We start from the raw sequence: 20221 nt of genomic DNA, 5'->3' as shown, positions 1-20221 counted from the left end.
AGGTGCCTGTTTTGCCTTGAATGTGTACCTCAGCCACGGGGACTTCACATGCATCTCCATATACATGTCACCATAATGGTTCCTTTCCTGACGGTCCTCAGTCGGACCAATGTCACCCTGCTACCTGAGTCTAAGAAGGCTGTGACTGGGTGTCCCTTTACCCATACAGTCAGGGTGGGCGTTTTGGGTGGGTTAGGTGTGTGGAGGACACACCCTGCCAGCCAGGGTTTCTGGGCTTTTCACAGGATTTCTGGGTCCGCCTCTGTCAGCATGGCCTCGTCCCGGGGTGTTCCGTAGCCGGGATGGCTTCGGCCATTCCCCCTCTCCATAGTTCCATAGTTCGTGTAGTTCCATTCCGGATGGCAAGATGGAAGACTTCTAGGAGGACTGAGTGCTCGTTGTCCTTCCCTGCCGAGTTCCAGGGTGGCCAAGGCTCATTCTAGGGCAGTTATCATTTCTTTGCGGTTGTTGGGAGCCTGCATTCCTACGGCCTGGCATTCTGCGGGCGGCAGAGTTCTTATGATCCGGTCCATGGCTACCCTCTCTGCAACCTCGGTGGCTGTGTTTTGGTCTGGCTGGAGCCACCTCTTGGTGATGCACAGGAGGGCATCTATCTGTCCATGGGGATTGGCTCTGGGCTGGTAGCTCCACTGGTGGAACTCTGCCGCCACTTGGTTGGGTGTTCGCCCACATCGTGCCAGAATCTCCCTTTTTACATTTACATAATCAGCAGCTTCTTCAGGTGAGAGCATGTAGTAAGCTGTGCGGACTTCCCCTGAGAGTAGTGGCCCGGAGATGCGGGGCCACTCCTTGCTGCCCCAGTCTTCATGAAGGGCAATCCGTCCGAAGCCTCCAAATAGGCCTCGATGTCCTCCTCCTGGGTCAGCCGGGGCAGAAGCTGCTTCTCGTTCGGGGTCAGGGAGAGGGGTGGTGGCAGCAGGGGCCATGGTCCTTTGTACAAGGAGTTTTCTGGTTGTGACCTGTAGGCTCTGGGCGAGCTGTTGTGTCACTACCTGCTCGTCTCCAATAATTGCTGCAGCATGGGATCCATTTGTTTCTGGGTGGGTGGGTCTGTGCTCAAGCCCACATTCTCCACCAGTGTAGCGAGCTTAGACTGCGATGATTTCAGCACAGACACACAGGAGGCCACTTAGGTGCAGAATGTGGAGAGTTTTATTCAGCAGTGTGGGTGTGTGGGTGAGAAAAAGGTGTGATGGGGTGAGGTGCTTGGGGATTGGTGTCATCCTCAGGGTTGTAGAGGGCGTGATGGGGTCTCCCAGAGAAGTTGAGGTCCTGTTTGGAGGTCACGGAGCTCTGGGGAGGCAGCCAGGGAGCGAAGTCTTCTGCTGTTTCCGTATCTTCTGTGAAAAATAGAAAACATAGGGTTAGCATGATTTCAGAGCCCGTTTCCCTCTTTGTTAGACGACGTAGGCCCTTTTATACGCTCTTGGATGGTGGAGAGCTGCCGCACTGGTCATTAGTCCAAAACATTAGTGGTGCTGAAGCAGAGCTGTCCTTTCAGCACCCTGGTGGAAGTCGCGGGAGCAGTGTTTTTCCACTTTTGTGTGCCAGCCGCCGGCCTGTCATCACACCTGTGTTGTATGTGAGTGTTCGTTGAGTGATTTCCTGAATGATAAGTGTAAGGAAATTCAGGTCGAATGTTTTAGAATTTTGGACAAAGTTTAATCCACACATCATGAAAAAGTGTGGAACCACCCAACTGCAGAGACAATGAACTGATTAAACATCATGGGCAGAGCATATGGGCTATACCCTGCCTTACGACAATCTGGTTAGTTGGAACCCTTAGGGGGTGGGATTAGCCAGAGAGAGTTAAAATCCAACCCTCTGCTCTCTTCCCCTCTTTCTTCCACTCTTGGTTCATGCAACTCAACTCATCTCACCTCATCAGAGGGACAGAGGTTGCAGCAAAGTCTTCATTTAACATCTGCTTGGAGACCCAGCCTAGAGCCTGTCAGCTTTCTAACCTCTCACTGCTAGCTCTCCAAACTCTCCTCATACTAGACACTGTTTCATTCCAGTTGGTCTTCCAAAACGCCACTCAAATTCGGAACAGACGAACGAATAACCATTGCGGGAATCCCCTCAACACCATGATGTAACGAGGAAATAGAGAAGCGTTCTCATTGGTTGCAGCCTGTAGGTATTATGGCCAATCAGGAAAGTCAACATTGCACAACCACACGCAGCATATCCCTGCTACATTAATATGTAGAACTGGCAATTATGTGCAGGGCTTGCTTTTGGGTGAAAAAAAAAACAGTCTATAATATTTTGTCTCCTCTATTTTTTTGTTGATGAAAATAGAGACATTTTGGTAAAGTTTTTCTTTTTTAAACTAAATTTTAGCCTTATCTTTTTTCATCAACAATATTGCACGTCGATATAGTCACAATTATGTCTACAAAGACAAAGAAGGTTAAGTTTAAAAACATTCAGGTTATCAAAGGCATCCATGTTCAGTATTATTTAATTAGTATTTATTAAAAACTTTACAAATACATCACCACACAAATGATATCTCAGAAAAGTTTATTGTGTAACCATTCATCATGATATTATATTGATATATCACTCTGCCCTTGTTGCTACATAAACTTTCAATATAGATGGTGACGTTCCCTTAGCTAGCATTTAATGAAGAAATGTTATTACTTTAGGTACTGTACAGTGTACTGAATACATATGATGGAGTGCACAACATTTGCATTTCCACAAGAGTGTACAAGGTCATGTGCTGGGGGCTCTTACATTCAAAATGTTTCTTGGAATGTTGTGTAGCAGTCTTGGCCTGCTCTTCCCTCTGAGAAGCTGTACCAATAGTTTACAGATAGCCAATGGTGCCAGATCATTCCATCTAATTGCAAAAACAGATATTGCCAAGGAGGAAGGTGCCAAGGCATTCCATCCATCAGCAAAGTCAGCAAAGTCCTCACAGATAACAAGCACAAGATTTCTAAAAAATAAAAATAAAATAAATAATAATAATAAAAAAACCTTAACTCACAGAGGGCTGGTTTGAGTATTTCAAAAACTGCTGATCTGCTGGGATTTTCACATACAACCAAGAAGGTATCCAGGTATTTAAACACTGCCCCTGGCTTTTAGGAGGGATGAAGTAGAACAGTGTACGGTCTTCAGTCTAAGGTACAACACTGGTTGTCAGAGATTAATTATATTATTATTTCCCCTGACCCTGTCTCCTCAAAAAGAAACACTCTCAGATGCAGCATTGTAGGGACAACGCTTAGTTAATAATACACATTAAAGTATGGGTTATATAAGTAGGAGACTACATTTCCTGTTCATTTAAAAAAAGACTTCATTCAGTACCAAATTAAAAAAATGTTGCTGTTGCTCTGCTGCTATGTAGGCTCATGTCTATTTGCATTGGAGACAGCTCTGTGCATATCCGATGACAACGGGCACCAACTTTAGCTAGCTATCTAAAATACAGCATATAGGGAAAAAATGCTTGGTCGCTTCCAGAGTGTGAATGTGTATTGCCCAATGTGTGTATTTTATTACCTAACCTGTCAAAAAGCCAGGTAGGTAGCATGCTATCTAAAACTGAGAACAATACATATTCACATGAGGGAAAACAGTCACACCAGATAACTCACTAGCTTGACTTAACCAAGTTTAAAACACAAAAATATAAATTTACACACAAACACCTGTTAGTCACTAGTCAGCTATCATGAGTTCACTAGCTTAATTCACAGCTGAGTAAAGATACAAGTTCTACAATGAGGACAAATTCGAATATCAGCTATCATTCACTATCTTCCCACCAAATTAGATAACAAATATAAGCCTTACCTGTTCAGCAAGATTAAATAACAGTCCTGAATCCATTTTTCTGACTCACACTCTCTTTTGCATAGTCGTTCTCGCCCTTGATTAACTACCTGTGACACAGTCTGAATAGGGGTCCGATAATGTTTGATGTGTCTCAGCTGGTGCATGACATATGCTTTGTCAGCTCAGAAACATTATATTATTATCATTATTATTATTATTATTATTATTATTATTATTATTATTATTATTATTATTATTATTATTATTATAGCAATCCTTTTTTTTCTTTGTCATTGTTAACAAGAAAATCCTATGCAAACTTTTCAAAACAGTCAATTAATATTAACTACATTATGAGAGAAGAAAATGGATCTCATGAGAAGACCTGTGACACACCATGCAGCCCATAGTTGAAGAAATCTGCTTAAATGTTAATTAACCAAAGCTTACCTTGATGCCTCTGCCTTCAGATGATCCAGGGGGTCCCTGCATTTTTGAAAAAAAAAACTGTTAAATATCTATATTGCTTAATTCTGCATGATCAACATTTTTTTCATAGTAGAAAAATACAAAGTCCCAATACTTGTATGTAAAAATCGATAACATTTACCAACACTCATCTTTATTAAATATTAAATTCCAGAGGGTTGATATTGAGGACAGAAATATGCATTTCCAGGATTTCATTAATACTTTTTTTGAGACAGATAAACCTTTGTGAGCTATATGCCCAGTTATAGCCTGACACTAAGTCTTTAGTGCCAGTGATGGTGGAATATGAAGGTAAGAAAATATGTCTTCCTTGTAGCATTTTTCATCAATTGTAAATGTTTCTGGTAAATATCTTCTGGTAAATATTTACATCCCACCTCAAACCCATGTAAGGAAGGCACTTAAAAACCTGAGCAACCAAATTAACTGAGCTTCGATAATGGAGAACTGTACTTCCATTATAAAAGTCATAGCACACTAAGTCAGAACAGGCTGAAGGTCTATGGTGAATTTGCAGCATGTAGCATGAAAGCTCTTGGAGGAGTATTGTTTAGAAATTTTGGGTTCCCGAATAAAATTAACAACTTGAATTTATTTACATTTTCTGAGGAAAATGTGAGTGATGCTTGCCTGTGCATAATTTGCCAACATGCAACATGTGTGCATGCATTTTGTGGCGCCAGGCAGGTAGCCGGCGCACAGGAAACAAAGATCGCTCCTCACACGACCGCCGCAGTGGCGCAGAAGAGACAGTTCCGCTTCAGCGCCACCAAATGTTTTGGACGGCCAGAGAGCACGTAGCGGCGGGGCAGGGCCGCCAACACACCCACAGCTCGTGAATGGTACACTGTGTGGAAGAATTCCACCATCCAGCAAGCGAGGGGAGAGTATAAAAGGGCGATATTCCACTCACAGAAAGAGAGAAGTATCTCCGAGCATGTGCGCAAATGTCTGGCGTGTTTTATGCAGTTTTTCCGACGCGTGCCTGTCTGCTTATCGCTGTTGTGTGTTTTTTCGGGTTTCAGGTGACTCCGATGCAAGTGACGGCTCCGCCCCGCCCCCTTGGCTGTATCCACCTATGGCTGAAACCCTCACCGCCCAACCGCCCTTCAACCCACACACATACGCACCCCCGCTCACCGATTGTCTTAAATAAATCTCCCATAACACTGAAACAGCCTCCTGTGTGTCTGTGCTCCGCCCACCGCTGGCTAAAATCCCTACATTTTGTTGAAGCATAACTAATTTGGGACTAGTAAAGTGCTGAAGATTTCCTATGGTGATCTAAACAGTGTCTCTGTTTGCCTTTTTACTAATCTAGGCTCATTTAACATTAGTGTGTATTGCGAAGCCTGATGGAAAATTCCATGTAACATTCATGTGGGATCAATTTCCATATGGGATTTCCTGATTCTCTGGACCAAGCTGAACACGTGGACACATCATTCTACTCTGGGTCACCGAGAGTGTGGGAGTTAGGGGGTCTAAAATTTCCCATTATTGTCTATGGGGTCAGAATAATGCCATTTTCCAGACATTTCTGGCAAAAATGCCGGAACGTGATGTCTATATGTAAGGTCTAGCCTTCGCTCCCCCCATACATCATTGAGCCTTGGGCGCCCAAGATCCTGTTGCCAGTTCACAATTTTTCTTCCTTGGACCACTTTTGGTAAGTAATAATGACTGCATAGAGTGGGGGAAATAAGTTTTGAATGCATCAACATTTTTTTCAGTAAAGATGTGGCTATTCACATGACATTTTCACCAGACTTTGGTATTAATTCAAGAAATCCACACATATGAAGAAATCCAAACATTAAAGTCCATAAACAAAGTTGTGTGTAATAAAGTGGAATGACACAGGAAAAAAGTATTGAACATGCTAATTGACATTTATTTAATATTTAGTGGAGATGCCTTTGTTTGTAATGACAGCTTCAAGATGCTTCCTCTATGAAGAAATTAATGGGCTGCAGTATTCAGGTGTGATTTTGGCCCATTCTTCTAAACATATTGTCTTTAAATCTTGTTCAATTGGATTCAAGTCAGGTGATTGACTGGGCCATTCTAACACCTAGAATTTTTTTCTCTCTTAAACCAATTGAGTTTCCTTTGCTGTATGTTATGGATCATTGTCTTGCTGGAAGGTCCACCTACGTCTCATCTTCATCATCCTGGTGGATGGCAGTAGATTCTTCTCAAGGATCTTCCGGTAAAGGGCTCCATTCATTTGTTCCTTCAATTATATGAAGTCTGCCAGTACTATGCGATGGAAAAACAGCCCCACACCATGATGCGTCCATTTCCAACTTCATTGTTGGTATGGTGTTTTTAGGGTGATGTGCAGTGGCATTTCTTCTCCAAACACTGTGTGTAGTATGACAGCCAAAAAGTTAAATTTTGCTCTCATCTGACCACACTACACTCTCCCAATATTTCATAGGCTTGTCCAAATGAATTGTAGCAAACTTTAAACAAGCTTTGACATGCCTTTTCTTTAATAATGGAGTATTGTGGGGTGAGTGTGCATAGAGGCCATGGTGGTGGAGTGCATTGCCTATAGTTTCCTCTGTGACGATGGCACCTGCTGCCTCCAAGTTTTTCTGGAGCTCATTCCGAGTGGTCCTTGGCACCTGGGCTACTCTTCTGATTATTCTTCTAACTATCTGGTCAGAAATCTTGCGAGGAGTTCTTCTGTGCATGGCCGGTGGATGACAGAGTGATGTCGCTTCCACCTGCGGATAATGGCCCCAATAGTGCTTACTGGAAGATTCTGAAGTTTTGAAATACATCTGCATCCGATTCCATCAATATGTTTTGCAGCATTAAGGTTGTAAAGGTCTTGGGACTAGCTCTTTGCTTTTACTCATCATGAGAGGTTTCTTGTGTGACATCTTGGTAACGAAAAGCCTTTTAACAGACCATCATTTTACTAACCAAGCTGATATTAATTTGCACAGATAGGAGTATAATTACTTTCTAACTACTAATCGCCTGACCTCTGCCTGTTCATGATTATAGACTTCTGCCTTATCTTTTGGACTTGTTGTTTTATTAAACTGCCATACCTGCATTTGCTTATGTCTGCGCCTCCATATCGTGACAGTTATGCTGATTGGATTAAGGGCTGGTGAAACTCCAGGATTTGGGGAGGGTTCCTACAATTGCTTACTTCCTTTGCATACTTTGTTTACAGTCATCATCTGAATGCTTTGTCTTCATGTGGAAGGACTGCCCCCTAAAACATCGCTAAAAGTACAATGTATAGCTCATTGCTTTAGACTTGATGGCTGCAGCGCAAGACAGCACATTCTGACCTGTAGACTGATGCTACTGATGTTCTACAATAAAGTACACATCTTTAACACATCCCTCTCTACTGGCACATACCCTACCTCATTTAAGCAGGCGCGGGTTACCCCACTGCTTAAAAAACCATCACTTAACCCTGCTGTAGTTGACAACTACAGACCTGTTTCCCTCATCCCTTTTCTTTCCAAAACTTTTGAAAGAGCCGTTTTTTTAAACAACTCTCCAATTTTCTCACACAGAACAACCTCCTGGACACCAAACAGTCTGGCTTCAAGAGCAATCACTCCACGGAGACTGCTCTGCTTTGTCACTGAAGCCTTACGACTAGCAAGAGCAACCTCTAGATCATCTGTCCTCATCCTACTTGACCTCTCTGCTGCTTTCGACACTGTGAACCATCAGATCCTCCTGTCAACTCTCTCCAGCCTGGGCATCACTGGAACGGTTCTGCACTGGGTGGAATCCTATCTCTCTGACAGATCCTTCAAGGTATCATGGAGGGGAGGTATTTCTGCTCAGCAACTCACAACTGGCGTTCCACAGGGGTCAGTTCTGGGTCCACTCCTCCTTTCTATCTACACTACATCTCTAGGGCAGGTGATTTGAGTCTCATGGCTTCTCATATCATTGCTATGCTGATGACACCCGGCTCTATTTGTCCTTCCAGCGTAACGATAGATCCGTCTCTGCACGCATCTCTGCTTGCCTGTCGGACATCTCGGTCTGGATGAGGGAACACCATCTTAAGCTTAACCTGGCAAAATCTGAGCTTCTCGTCATCCCAGCCTGTCCCTCAATCAACCACAACCTTACTGTACATCTCAGCTCAACCACACTCAAGCCAACCAGGACGGCCGGGAATCTTGGGGTGATTTTGATGACAGCATGACATTTACAGACCACATCTCAATAACTGCACGGTCCTGTAGGTTCATCCTGTACAACATCAAGAAAATCCGACCCTACCTCACTGAACAGGCTACACAGATACTAGTCCAGGCTCTTGTTATCTCAAAACTGGACTACTGCAACTCACTTCGGGCCTCCCAGCCAGCTCCATCAAACCCCTTCAGATGATTCAGAATGCTGCAGCACGCCTTGTCTTCAACCAGCTCAAGAGAACCCATGTTACACCCCTCTTCATCTTCCTCCACTGGCTTCCTGTAGCTGCCCGCATCAAATTCAAGGCCTTGATGCTCACCTACAAGACCTTGTCTGGTACAGCACCCTCCTACCTCAACTCTCTCCTGAAGGCTTACGTTCCCTCACGCAATCTGCGATCGATTAGTGACCGACGTTTAGTAGTTCCCACTCAGCGTGGCGCAAGGTCCCTTTCCAGAACCTTCACACTAACTGTTCCTCAGTGGTGGAATGAACTTCCAACCTCAATCCGGACCACAATCTCTCACCATCTTCAAAAAACAGCTAAAGACCCACCTCTTCCGTGAACACCTAACCAATTCATTAAAAAAATAATAATAATTGCACTTACACCTCAACTCTGTGCACTTTGCTTCTTCTGGAACTCAATTAATGGATCTTGTATGGTAGCACTACTTGTATTGTTCTCTGCTTGATATATCGCTTTGCTTGTATTTTTCTCATTTGTAAATTGCTTTGGATAAAAGCGTCTGCTAAGTGAATAAATGTAATGTAAATGTAAAGTATCCTGCTGAAGCTTTATCCAAGTCTTCTGGGCTTCAATTCTGAGTTTTCAAGAGTTGTTAACAATAACAAGTGTCTACAACACCATAATTTGGTTTGTATGTGTGTGATATACACATATGCGTGTGTGAATGTTTTAATTGCGGTCTACAGAAGTGTAGTCTTGCTTTGATTGATTATTCTTCTTATAATATACTGTAGTATATAGTTATAGTCACTGTTATAAGTGGCTGAGGAGCAGGGCTGAGAGGGTTACTTTCAAATGTATTCCATTACAGTTAACTTCATAAAAAATTTAATCAGTAACGTAATCCAAGTATCACAATATGAAATTAATATAATCTGATTATTTGTGGATTACTTCAAGGCCACATATGTAAATAAAGTCAAGAGAAAAGCTATATGATCTAAAATACTTTTATTTAGAGCTTAAAAACACGTTTGGATTTGTTTTAATAAAGTAAATGAATAAATAATAGTGTTCAAAATAGTAATAATGTTCAAAACAGTGTTACTATGAATGCAGACTTTAATACGCTGAATAAGACACACTATTAGCATTACAAATATATATATATATATATATATATATATATATATATATATATATATATATATATATATATTATATATAGATATATATATAGATATAGATATAGATATATATATAGAGAGAGAGAGATGCACCGATACTAAATTTCTCAGCCGATACTGATAACCGGTTATTGAGTGATATCGGCCGATACCGATACCAATAGTTTGGCCTTTTATGCCTTCTATTAAATTAATAATATTAAAAAAATACATTAGGCTCGTTGCCGAAACTGCTTCACTGCTGTAGCATCCGGTGTAAAATTTTACCAGTGCAGAGCTTACAAACAGCAGTTCTGTCACCATTCCACACAAGAGACATCATCTTTACACAGCACAAAATCGATGTGTTTTCCCACCCTCTTTTGAATGACAGGATATAATCGGCCTTGATCATCGGATGTTTTTAAACCATCAGCCATTATCGAGAAAAATTGCCTTTAATGGCCAATACATCGATGCATCTCTAATATATATCAATTTAAATTGGTTTCAGTCTGCCCATGTTTGACATTTTGAATGACCATGTAATAAAAAGCAATATGATAAGATGAAATTAAAAATGACCTTATATGGCCATGGTCATTGTTTCGACTCAGGACAGCTGTCATTTGCTGCTATTGTCAAGCAATTGTTTGATGTTGTACACAACAGTGCTTCATCTTCACACATTCGGTGAGAGTAGGCTAATGGTTGACAGATAGGAATTATAGTTGCTGCAAGCCTTTTATAATCGACCAATTGGTGTGCCAGAAGGCAGGAATTACACAGAGGAGTTAAAGCAACGCAAATATGTGTACACGTGTTGCAGTATTAGACCATAAACACATCATAATGAAACTAAAGCCAAATGCCTGACATATTCTCAAATTTAGATATCCCGGCCCGACACTTTAAGGTTCAATAGAGGACATGTCCGGGAAAAAGGGGATGTATGATCACCGTAAAAAAAACATTTCAGAGAACAATTTGTGTTAATTTCTACCAAAGTAACTTTGCGCAAAACTTATTTGCGCATGCACAAGAAGGTTGCTCATGTGAGCCACGACTGATAAGAGAGATCCAGAACTGTAATCAAGCAGCTGTCTATACTGTGTTATGTCAAAAGATTTATTTCTTTGGTTTTAAATTAAAAAAATGTAATCCTGATAGTATTCCCATTTTTTACAAAATGTACCTGTAATCTGATTACAATGTTTTTGGACGTAACTGTAACAGATTACAGTTACCAGTTTTTTGTATCCTGATTGCGTAATGTCATTACATGTATTCCTTTAATCCCCAAGCCTGATGAGGAGCAGTGTCCTAATTGAAGTTTGGAAGTTTTGTTGTTGATTTGATAAGTTATATATTTTAAAGTTTACATAAGTATATTATTTATTGTTCTTAAATGATAATACTTTGTTTTATGCATAAATTCAAAAGAGTATACCACCCCCTCCAAAAGTATTGGAACAGCAAAGCAGATTCTTTATTTTTGCTATATGACTTAAACCACTCACCAGCATTAAGAATCACCAGGCCAGATTGGAATTCACAAAGAAATATAGAGATGAGCCACGAAAGTTCTGGAACCAAGATTAAACTCTACCAAAGTCTGGAGGAAGATAGGATCTGCTCATTATCTAAAACATAGAAACTTGTCTGTGAAGCCATGGTGTCATGGCTTGGGCTTGCATGGCTGCTTCTGGAACGGCCTCACTAATTTTTATTGATGATGTAACTCATGGTGTTAGCAGCAGAATGAATTCAGAAGTCTACAGAAATATTTTGTCTGGCAATTTACAGAGAACTGCATCCAATTTAGTTGGGATCATCATGCAAAAAGACAATGGCCCAAAACACATTGCAACTCAACAATGGACTTCATCAGGGGAAAAAGTGGAATGTTTTAGATTGGCCAAATCAATCAAAAGACCATAGCTCAGTTTTGCATGCATTTCACCTCCTGAAAAGGAGACTGAAGGAGAAACCCACCAAAACAAACCACAACTGAAAGAAGGTACAAGGCTTGAAAAGCATCACAAAAGAAGAATGCAACAGTGTGGTGATGTCAGTGGGTTGCCGGCTTGATGCATGCAAGGGATATGCAACCAAAACTTACAGTAAGTGTTATTTACTGTAAGACTATCTGTTCCCATGCTTTTGCTCACCTAAAAATTTGTGGTCTGCCACAAAAGGTGCCGTGTTCTAGATGTAATATCACGAAATGAAAGCTGAAATTCTTATCTACTGTCTCATTTTCATTTTGTTTTTTAAAATCTCAAATCCAAATGTATAGCATAAACAAACAAAAAAAAAAACTGCAGCTCCAATACTTTCAGAGGGGACTGTGAATACAACACTTTTCAAAACAAAATTATGTCTGTTATATCTTCTATAGACCAGTGTTACCCTCCCCAGGAGTGGTCAACCAACAAAGATCACCCCAAGAGCACTGCGAGATCCCAGGCAATTAAAGGCCATTCTCACAGTGGCTAATGCTAATGTTCAGGTGAACACTGCACAATGATGTGCATAACAGGGTTGCAAAAAGACACTGCTCTCCAAAAAAGACCATTGCCTCCTTCTTCTGACGGCAGAAAGACCCATAAACAAGCATCAACTGAAGGAGGCTGCAGTAATGGCCTGGCAAAGCATCTCAAGGGAGTAAACTCAGCATTTGGTGATGTCCATGGGTTCCAGACTTCAAGCAGTCATTGACTGGAAAGGATTTGTATCCAAGAATTTAAAATAATCATAACATTTATGATTGTTAGTTTGTCCAATTTCTTTTAATCCTGTGAAAATGGAAGGACTCCTAAAAATGGCTGTAATTCCTAAATAGTTAATGCAATATTTTTGTTAAACCAACTGAATTATTAATAAACTTCAATCACATCTTGATTGCTTCATTTCAAATCCATTAGTGTACAGAGGCAAAATGACAAAAAATGTCACTCTCTAAATACTTACGAATAAAGATCAATCAATATAGATTTTTTATAACCGATAAAAAAGTTTGTCTATAATTCTTAGTGCCAAGCTGCTTAAACTACATATCAAGAATTTATGTAACACATGTAACCTGTGCATTAATGGCTATTATGTTAAATAAAGTGCAATTCTCAAAATGTCCACAAGATATTACAAAACCGATATCCGATTATGGAAAAATACTAAAATAAATAAATCGTAAAACCGATTATCGGTCGATCTCTACTTATGAACCTAACTGTACTCCTACACAACACTTCCTGTTGGGTTGAGATAATGGATGTGATTGTTATTAGGATTGCTGCAGGCTTATTTCCTCAAGGGCCAGTTGCAAGTAACCACTGTATTTGCACTACAACTCACCAGTGTTTCTTATTCTTTAAGAACCAGCACATCAGATCTCCTATATTCAGGCTGCACCATCCTGCCTTCATCCTATAATACAAATGAGGCAAAAGGTCTCTCTACCTTAGTCACTGCCTTAGCCAAAAGGTATCTCTGCCTTAGCCAGCTTAGATGTGCCTGCTCTTTTATTAAACATGCATAAACACTTAAACATACATAAGAGCTCTTCAATGAAATTGGTACATTTGGAATAGTAATAGATGTTTTTAAACATGGTTAATGAAATTGTCCAGCTATATTGGATGAGCAACCAACTTTAATTTTGCCAAGGCATCCTTAACAACACCCTGTAGTGCATTCAGTGCTACTGCACTGCTGTGCTTCTGTTTTTCAATTTGATCTTTGCTTCAATGTTAACTACAAGCACGCTTTAGTGAAGTGGGTCTCAAGTTCAGAAAATGAATCCTGCAAGCTCTGTTCTTTAATGTGCTGTTGCGTTCTGCTATTAGCTCTCGTATTTGACCAAGATCCTAGGTTATCTCATCAAATCTTCCAATGCAGTAAAGTCACTCTCTCCTTTTTAAATCATTGTCAGCAGGATATTCTTCCTGCTGTAGTTCCTCTGACTTCACAGCAGATATGGCTGCTGTTCACTTCACTTCTTCATTTCACTTTTCACTATGGCTACGCAGAGCCAGAGGAGGGTGATGACTAGACAGTACTATGCTCATAGCCTGTAAAGCACTGCAGTTAGGGCAGGGTTCTCTATGCACCTATTGTAGAACAAACTTCCCAAGCAGTTTGGGCATTGATCAGATCCATCATCCAACTCCACCAGGGCTTGGCTGAACAAACAATTTGCCATGCTGTCATAAATTTCACAATCATTGGAAAATTTAACAAGGTTTCAACAACTCAAAGAAGCTATGACTTTATGGTCTTACTTAAGAGTTTAAGATTAGTTACTCTGTGTCTGCGGCACCCACATTGCTACACACCAACTTAAACATTATACTATGCATCTTGTTCAGCAGTACAGTCAATGTGCCTTAATGCACTCTCTCAAATGGTGCAGATTTCAACAATAACAAGGTTAGTAAAAATCAAAGAATTAGAGCACAGTACTCAGCATTGTGAACCCACTTTCTTATTTTTTTGACAAGATGACAATGGTAAAGCGCATGAGCATGACATAGCAGGAGCTTTTATAGGCAGCACATGTGAGTTAATGGTCATTAATTGGAAAATGCAGAATGAAACCACTCTGGCATTCTGGAACCAAGTTAACTAGGCGCTAAAATCAAACAATCAAACTTGCTGTCATAGAACTGATAAAAAGGCAGTTGCAGTTCTTACCGGTGGTCCCGGAATACCAGGCCCCCCTGAATATCCTCTGCGACCCTGTGAGAAAGAAAAAATGATCTGAGAAAGAGAAACAGCAAATAAAGGCAGATAATATGTTTGAAAATGGCTCCCATTATCATAGCTGGTTATACATCGGCACTATCAATTAGACACAGGAAACATTTTAATTAATGGCAAGAAAACATAAAGAGCCCACAACCAACATGTGATGAAGCCTAGCCACAACAGTCAACCCTCACCCACAGTAATTAACATAGTATGTTACTCTGTACATTCTTAGAAAAAATGTTTTTCTCAAGGGTTCTTTTTAACATTTATGTTTAGCATGTATAGATGTTTATAAATTTCCAAAGTGGTTCTACTTTGAACTATTTCTTAACGGGAAGCGTGGAGGGAGATTTTACATGGAATCTTTAATGGTTCCCCTGGAAAAAGATACCAAAATACCCTTTTGTCTGTTAGATGGTGGCTTTTTTTTTTTAAAGAGAGAACCTTACTAGTGCAAGTTTATGTAAATGAAATTGGAGACAGGCCTGGCATTTCTTAACCAACTACGAGTCAAATAATGACATGTCTTACCTTCATTCATATCGTTCATGGCACAATAAATTACATTTCCAAAACTGGCTGCGAAAAAGACAGCACAAATGATACATTTCCAGCCACTGCCAAATTTCTACATTTTATTAATATTCATAATTTTTTTTTAATAAGCTGTATTTGTAACTGTACTCTATCTTTGTTTACCTCTACTTTGTGCAACAGTATCTCTGTAACTATCATTCTATGAATACTGGATATGTTCACTGGAGTGCTGACATTGTAGAACCTGGAGAGGTACACAATGACACAGGTAGCTGCAACACAGACCTCACCTCTCCATAGTGACCATGATGAAAGAATTCTCTTTGGGAAATGTCACATCAAAGTAGAACTGAGCTTCTAGCCCATCGTAGGCTGTGGTGATGAAGCACCTTCTGGGTTTAATTCTGCTTAAGCATTTACATTTACATTTATGGCATTTGGCAGATGCCTTTATCCAGAACAACTTACATTTATCTCATTTATACAACTGAATATTTGAAGGTTAAGGGCCTTGCCCAAGGGCCCTACAGTGGTAGCTTGGCAGTGGACTCTTGGCAGCTTGAACTCCTATCCTTCTGATCAGTAACCCAAGGCTTTTAACCACTGAGCCACCACTGCCCAGCAGATGATTTATAGATGAATAACTGATTCGATGAACAAAAAGACACCATGCAGCTCAAATGGTACTATACAGAGTGTACTGGACATGTTCTGCTGATTAACCTTCACAGAGTACTGCTTGGTTCACAAAGTGAAATACATAACCTTAGGGCTGGGTTTGGCCACAAGGTCCTTCCAGAACCATGCGGTTACCAGTGCATGCTGGGTGAGCTTATCCCATCCATTTGCTGCAGTGACAGCAGAAAGGGTAATGGTACCATTACTATAATGGTACCATTCCAAACCAGGATCCTGTATAGGTCCTTACTGAGAGGTCTTTAGGGACTCAGAGACAAGGGGGAGATGCCACACTTGACTCATGAGGACCATGATGGATGAAGGGCACCTAGATCCTTTCAGAAATTCTGATTATGAAACCAAGACTTCCCAAGTCAAATCAACTGGGTTTTTATTGTCATTCCTCAATATAGCTTGTATATACTGGAATGAAATATCATTTCTCCAGTACCATGGAAACATAATAATAAGTAGCACTGCAGTACATAAACTGCAGATATGTGACATTGTGATATCAGTGGAAAAAATACAGAATATACACAAGACAATAAATAAACAGGACATTAAATAGACAGGACAATGCACATAAACTATATAAAACAGAACAGTATTGTATGGGAGAACCAGTCCAAACAATTGTCTGTAAAATGACTGAGAAGTGTAGCAGCAATATCAAGTGAGAGGTGGGAGAAAAGTGTCCCATAACAGTGCAGATGTGAAGTGTGTTACGTACTCTGACTGCCTCAGAGAAAGAAGCTGTTGTGCAGTCTGGTGGTGGTGGTAGCATAGATGCTCTGGTACCTTCTTCCAGATGGCAGGAAGATGAAGATTCTTTGAGAGGGGTGAGACAGGTCAACCAGAATTCTGGCGCCCTTGCAGATGTAACAGTTGGAAGAATGAAGGTGGTCATCCTGAAGCGCCCTGGGACAAATGCTTGGCTCAGAAAGATGTTGAAGATGTTTGTTTGGATATGTTCAAACTAATTAGCACATTGCCTGAGCAATGGTATATTGTCAGGACCAGCAACTTTCTCTGGGTTAATTCCAGACTCTCGTTTTCCTGACGTCCATCAGACCCTGTGACGAAAAAAATCTACAAATGGTGCAGATTTAAAACAACTGCCAATTTGACCAGGACTAGCCATCCCAGCAAATTCAGTCCAAGAGCAAACTGTCTGATGTGAAAAGAAGTCTCCAAAAACCGTAAAATTTCATCACAGGATCTGCTAGTAAGTCTTGCAACTGTTGTTGTAAAAGTGAATGTGTCTACAATCAGAAAGAGATTCCACAGTAACAGCAGACATGATTGGTGCAGAACAAAGACAGTTTTTCAGGAGAAGCACCTCATACCAAGTGTGAAGCATGGTGGTGGAAATGTTATGGTTTGGGGTAGCTTCGCTGCCTCAGGGACTGGACATTCAACTATGAATTCTGCATCATATCAAAGAGTGCTTGAAAATAATGTAAGGCCATCTGTCCGAAAGTTGGAGTTGTCCTCCATTAGTGGACCTTTCAACAGGATAATGATCCTAAGCACACTAGCAAATCCACCAAGGAATGGCTCAAAAAGAAGAAATGGAGGGTTATGGAATCAAAGCCTGGATTTGAATCCCATTGAAATGTTGTGGGGAATTTGAAACAGGCAGTACATGCAAGAAAACCCTCAAACATCTTGTAACTGAAAGAATATTGCATGAAAGAGTGGTCACAAATTCCAGCAAGCCTGGTGGACTATTATGCAAAATGCCTACAAGAACTTATTTCTGCTAAAAGGGGCAATACTAGCTTCTGAGGCCAGGGGTGTACTTAGTTTTTACACAGAAGAAAATCATATATTGATATAATCATATAAATCATATAAATGATTGAAAAAGCACATTTCCCTTGTGGTTTTATTCAAGTATATCAACTTCATTAATAGACACTGTTTCAAAGATGATCAAATGTTCGCTTGTCCAACTATATATATAAAAAAAAAAAAAGCCTACAATTTCCATAGGGTGTACTTATTTTTTCACATGACTGTAACTGGTGGGGGATCAGATACAAACCTGTACAGAAATTATCACAGAAATAATTCCCTTATGGTAACATTCTGCCGTAAAAATTGTAAGTTTGTGAGGCCACAGTTTACAGAGTTATGGCTAGTAGGAATCTGAGGAAAATCCTACTTTATGCTTTTTGAGAAATAAATGTAATATATGTAATAATAAATGTAATAACTGTAATAACGCTTCCATCCAGCACCATCAATGTTGAAAGGTATATGCAGGTTTTAGACCAACATATGCTTCCATCCATATTCCATCCCATCTTTACTTCTAAAAAACTCTGCCTCTCTAAGATACTCTTTTTTATACCCAGTCATGTTACTGATCTGTTGCCAATTAAACTAATTAGTTGCAAAATGTTTCTCCAGCTGTTTTAATAACACTTACTTTTCCAGCCTTTTGTTGCCCCCATGCCAACTTTTTTTTGTTGTGGCCATCAAATTCAAAATGACCTCTTTTTTTGTTCTTAAAATGGTACATTTACTCAGTTTAAACATTTGATATGTTTTCTATGTTCTATTGTGAATCAAATATGTTTATGAGATTAGCAAATTATTACATTCTGTTTTTATTTACATTTATTTACATTTTACACAGTGTCCCAACTTTTTTTGGAATTGGGGTTGTATCATGTTTGTACATGTGTACAGTTGGAATGCATATGGAATTACAAATATGGAATTACAGTGTTCAGTTTTGTGTTCTACAAATGAACACTGCCATAAAACAGCTGTGGTGTTGTTTCTACTGTGATAAAAAAAAAAAAAAAGGAAAAGTGACTTCTGATCTGTAGCTTCAAATCTGGCCCTCGAGGTCCATTGTCCTGCAGAGTTTAGCTCCAGCCTTACGCTCTGTAATCAGTGGAATTTCAAATTCTCAGAATGCTACTATAGATTACATATTTCTGTGAAAATTTCACGTTTGTATCTGGCCCCCCACCAGAGATATTCAATCTCAAAGTGAGGAGAATTTTCATAAATTGTCCCATAAAAAATTAGAAATCTCAAACCTGAAATGTTCTGCATGCACACCATACTTACCTAGGTACCCCCTAAAAATTAAGACTGAGACTTGAACCCTTGTCATTATAAATTGACTTTAAAAGTGGAACTGTGAGCACTCTAACATTTGGACTATAGTTCTGACTCTAAGGCACTAGAATGAGCTAAATGTTTATATATACACATGTACCTTTTAATGTGCTCTAGACTTCAGTTTTGTTCCAATGAGCTAGGACCATCCTGAGCTGAGATATTGAGGTTTCTGTAAACAGCGATATAACCAAAATTTGTTGTGTACCATGATACAAATATGGTAATTAAGTAAAAATAATAATTTTAAAAAATTTAAATTTTTTAACCATTTTTAAAAAGTTTTTCAATGCTAATACATAGAGGTAACCACTCAAAATAAAGGAGGAAAAATGGTCAAGCAAACAACTTTGTAATTATTGGACCACTTGAGATGGACTGACCCCTTAATGTTTAGAATGTGTCTGTGGATTCTTAGTGCATACTTGCACTTCGCCTATCATTAGTCCTTATACTGAATCATAATGAAATTCCCTGTGCCTGGTGCTGCTCAGAACAGTATTTCCAGCACTCTGACTTAAAGCCTGCCAGTAGTACATAAACACTGGTAAAGGCTAAATCGGATCCATTTTCAGACACTCCTGATGCTGGAGTTAAACAATAAGGTTCAGTTCACAATCGGGCTGAACCCGATTATGAACTACAGACATAAAGCTCAGTATCAAACTTACATTATGCTGGAAAATCCATCATGCTAGCAGAAGGGCATCTCAGGCACACGTGAATGTGAAAACCGATGAACTGGCGAGGGAGCAAAATGGCTTGGCGCAGAAAAACTGGATAAAGAGCAGGAGGGAAATTGGCTGAAAACACTCTGCTGATGGGTTAGTTCTTGCTGTACGTGTACTTCAAGATAATTAAGCCACATCTGATGCCAGGTCATACATATAACTCAAAAGATACTGAGCACTTTCCAGGCTTCTTATTCAGTTTATGCAAGCTAGCTCCTCCTCATTATAGCAGAAGCTGAGCATGTTCCTCTAAATATGTTATGCTGTCTTGTGTTGTACAAGCATAGATATGACTGGTTGGCTTTATGAGTCTTGGAGATGTGCTAGCCTTCACCCTCCCCGTTTGCTAGATGTTGTATGAGAGGGGAGTGCTGGCTGGTGAGTGGGAATTGGCAGGTGACCAAATTAGGAATAAAAGTGGTGAACTTCTTTTTAAAAGGTAGGAAAAAAGTAGATGCCATGGTTAGAACAATGAGTTCTATTCCACCCGTTTCTTATTCCAGAAGGACAGTGGT

The 20221-nt window shown here is 40.1% G+C and overlaps 1 protein-coding gene across 9 annotated transcripts in view; it reads right to left on the bottom strand.

The window, feature by feature from the left end:
• The window catches only part of LOC108260767 (collagen alpha-1(XIX) chain), a 250068-nt gene that overhangs the window by 141562 nt on the left and 88285 nt on the right, over positions 1–20221 (bottom strand). For all 9 annotated transcript variants that reach the window (XR_008393821.1, XM_053677725.1, XM_047152377.2 and 6 more), the window contains 2 exons: positions 14563–14607; positions 4276–4311 (listed from right to left, as the gene is read on the bottom strand). Coding sequence is in view for 8 of the 9 variants with exons in the window: in XM_053677725.1 (XP_053533700.1) it covers positions 4276–4311; positions 14563–14607 (81 nt within the window). In the remaining variant the exon portion in view is untranslated. The remainder of the gene's footprint in view (positions 1–4275; positions 4312–14562; positions 14608–20221) is intronic.

This window comes from Ictalurus punctatus, chromosome 29 (genome assembly GCF_001660625.3).
Source record: "Ictalurus punctatus breed USDA103 chromosome 29, Coco_2.0, whole genome shotgun sequence".
Lineage (NCBI taxonomy): Eukaryota > Metazoa > Chordata > Actinopteri > Siluriformes > Ictaluridae > Ictalurus > Ictalurus punctatus.
Note: the sequence above shows the minus strand (reverse complement) of the source record. Positions and strands in the feature narration are given on the sequence as shown.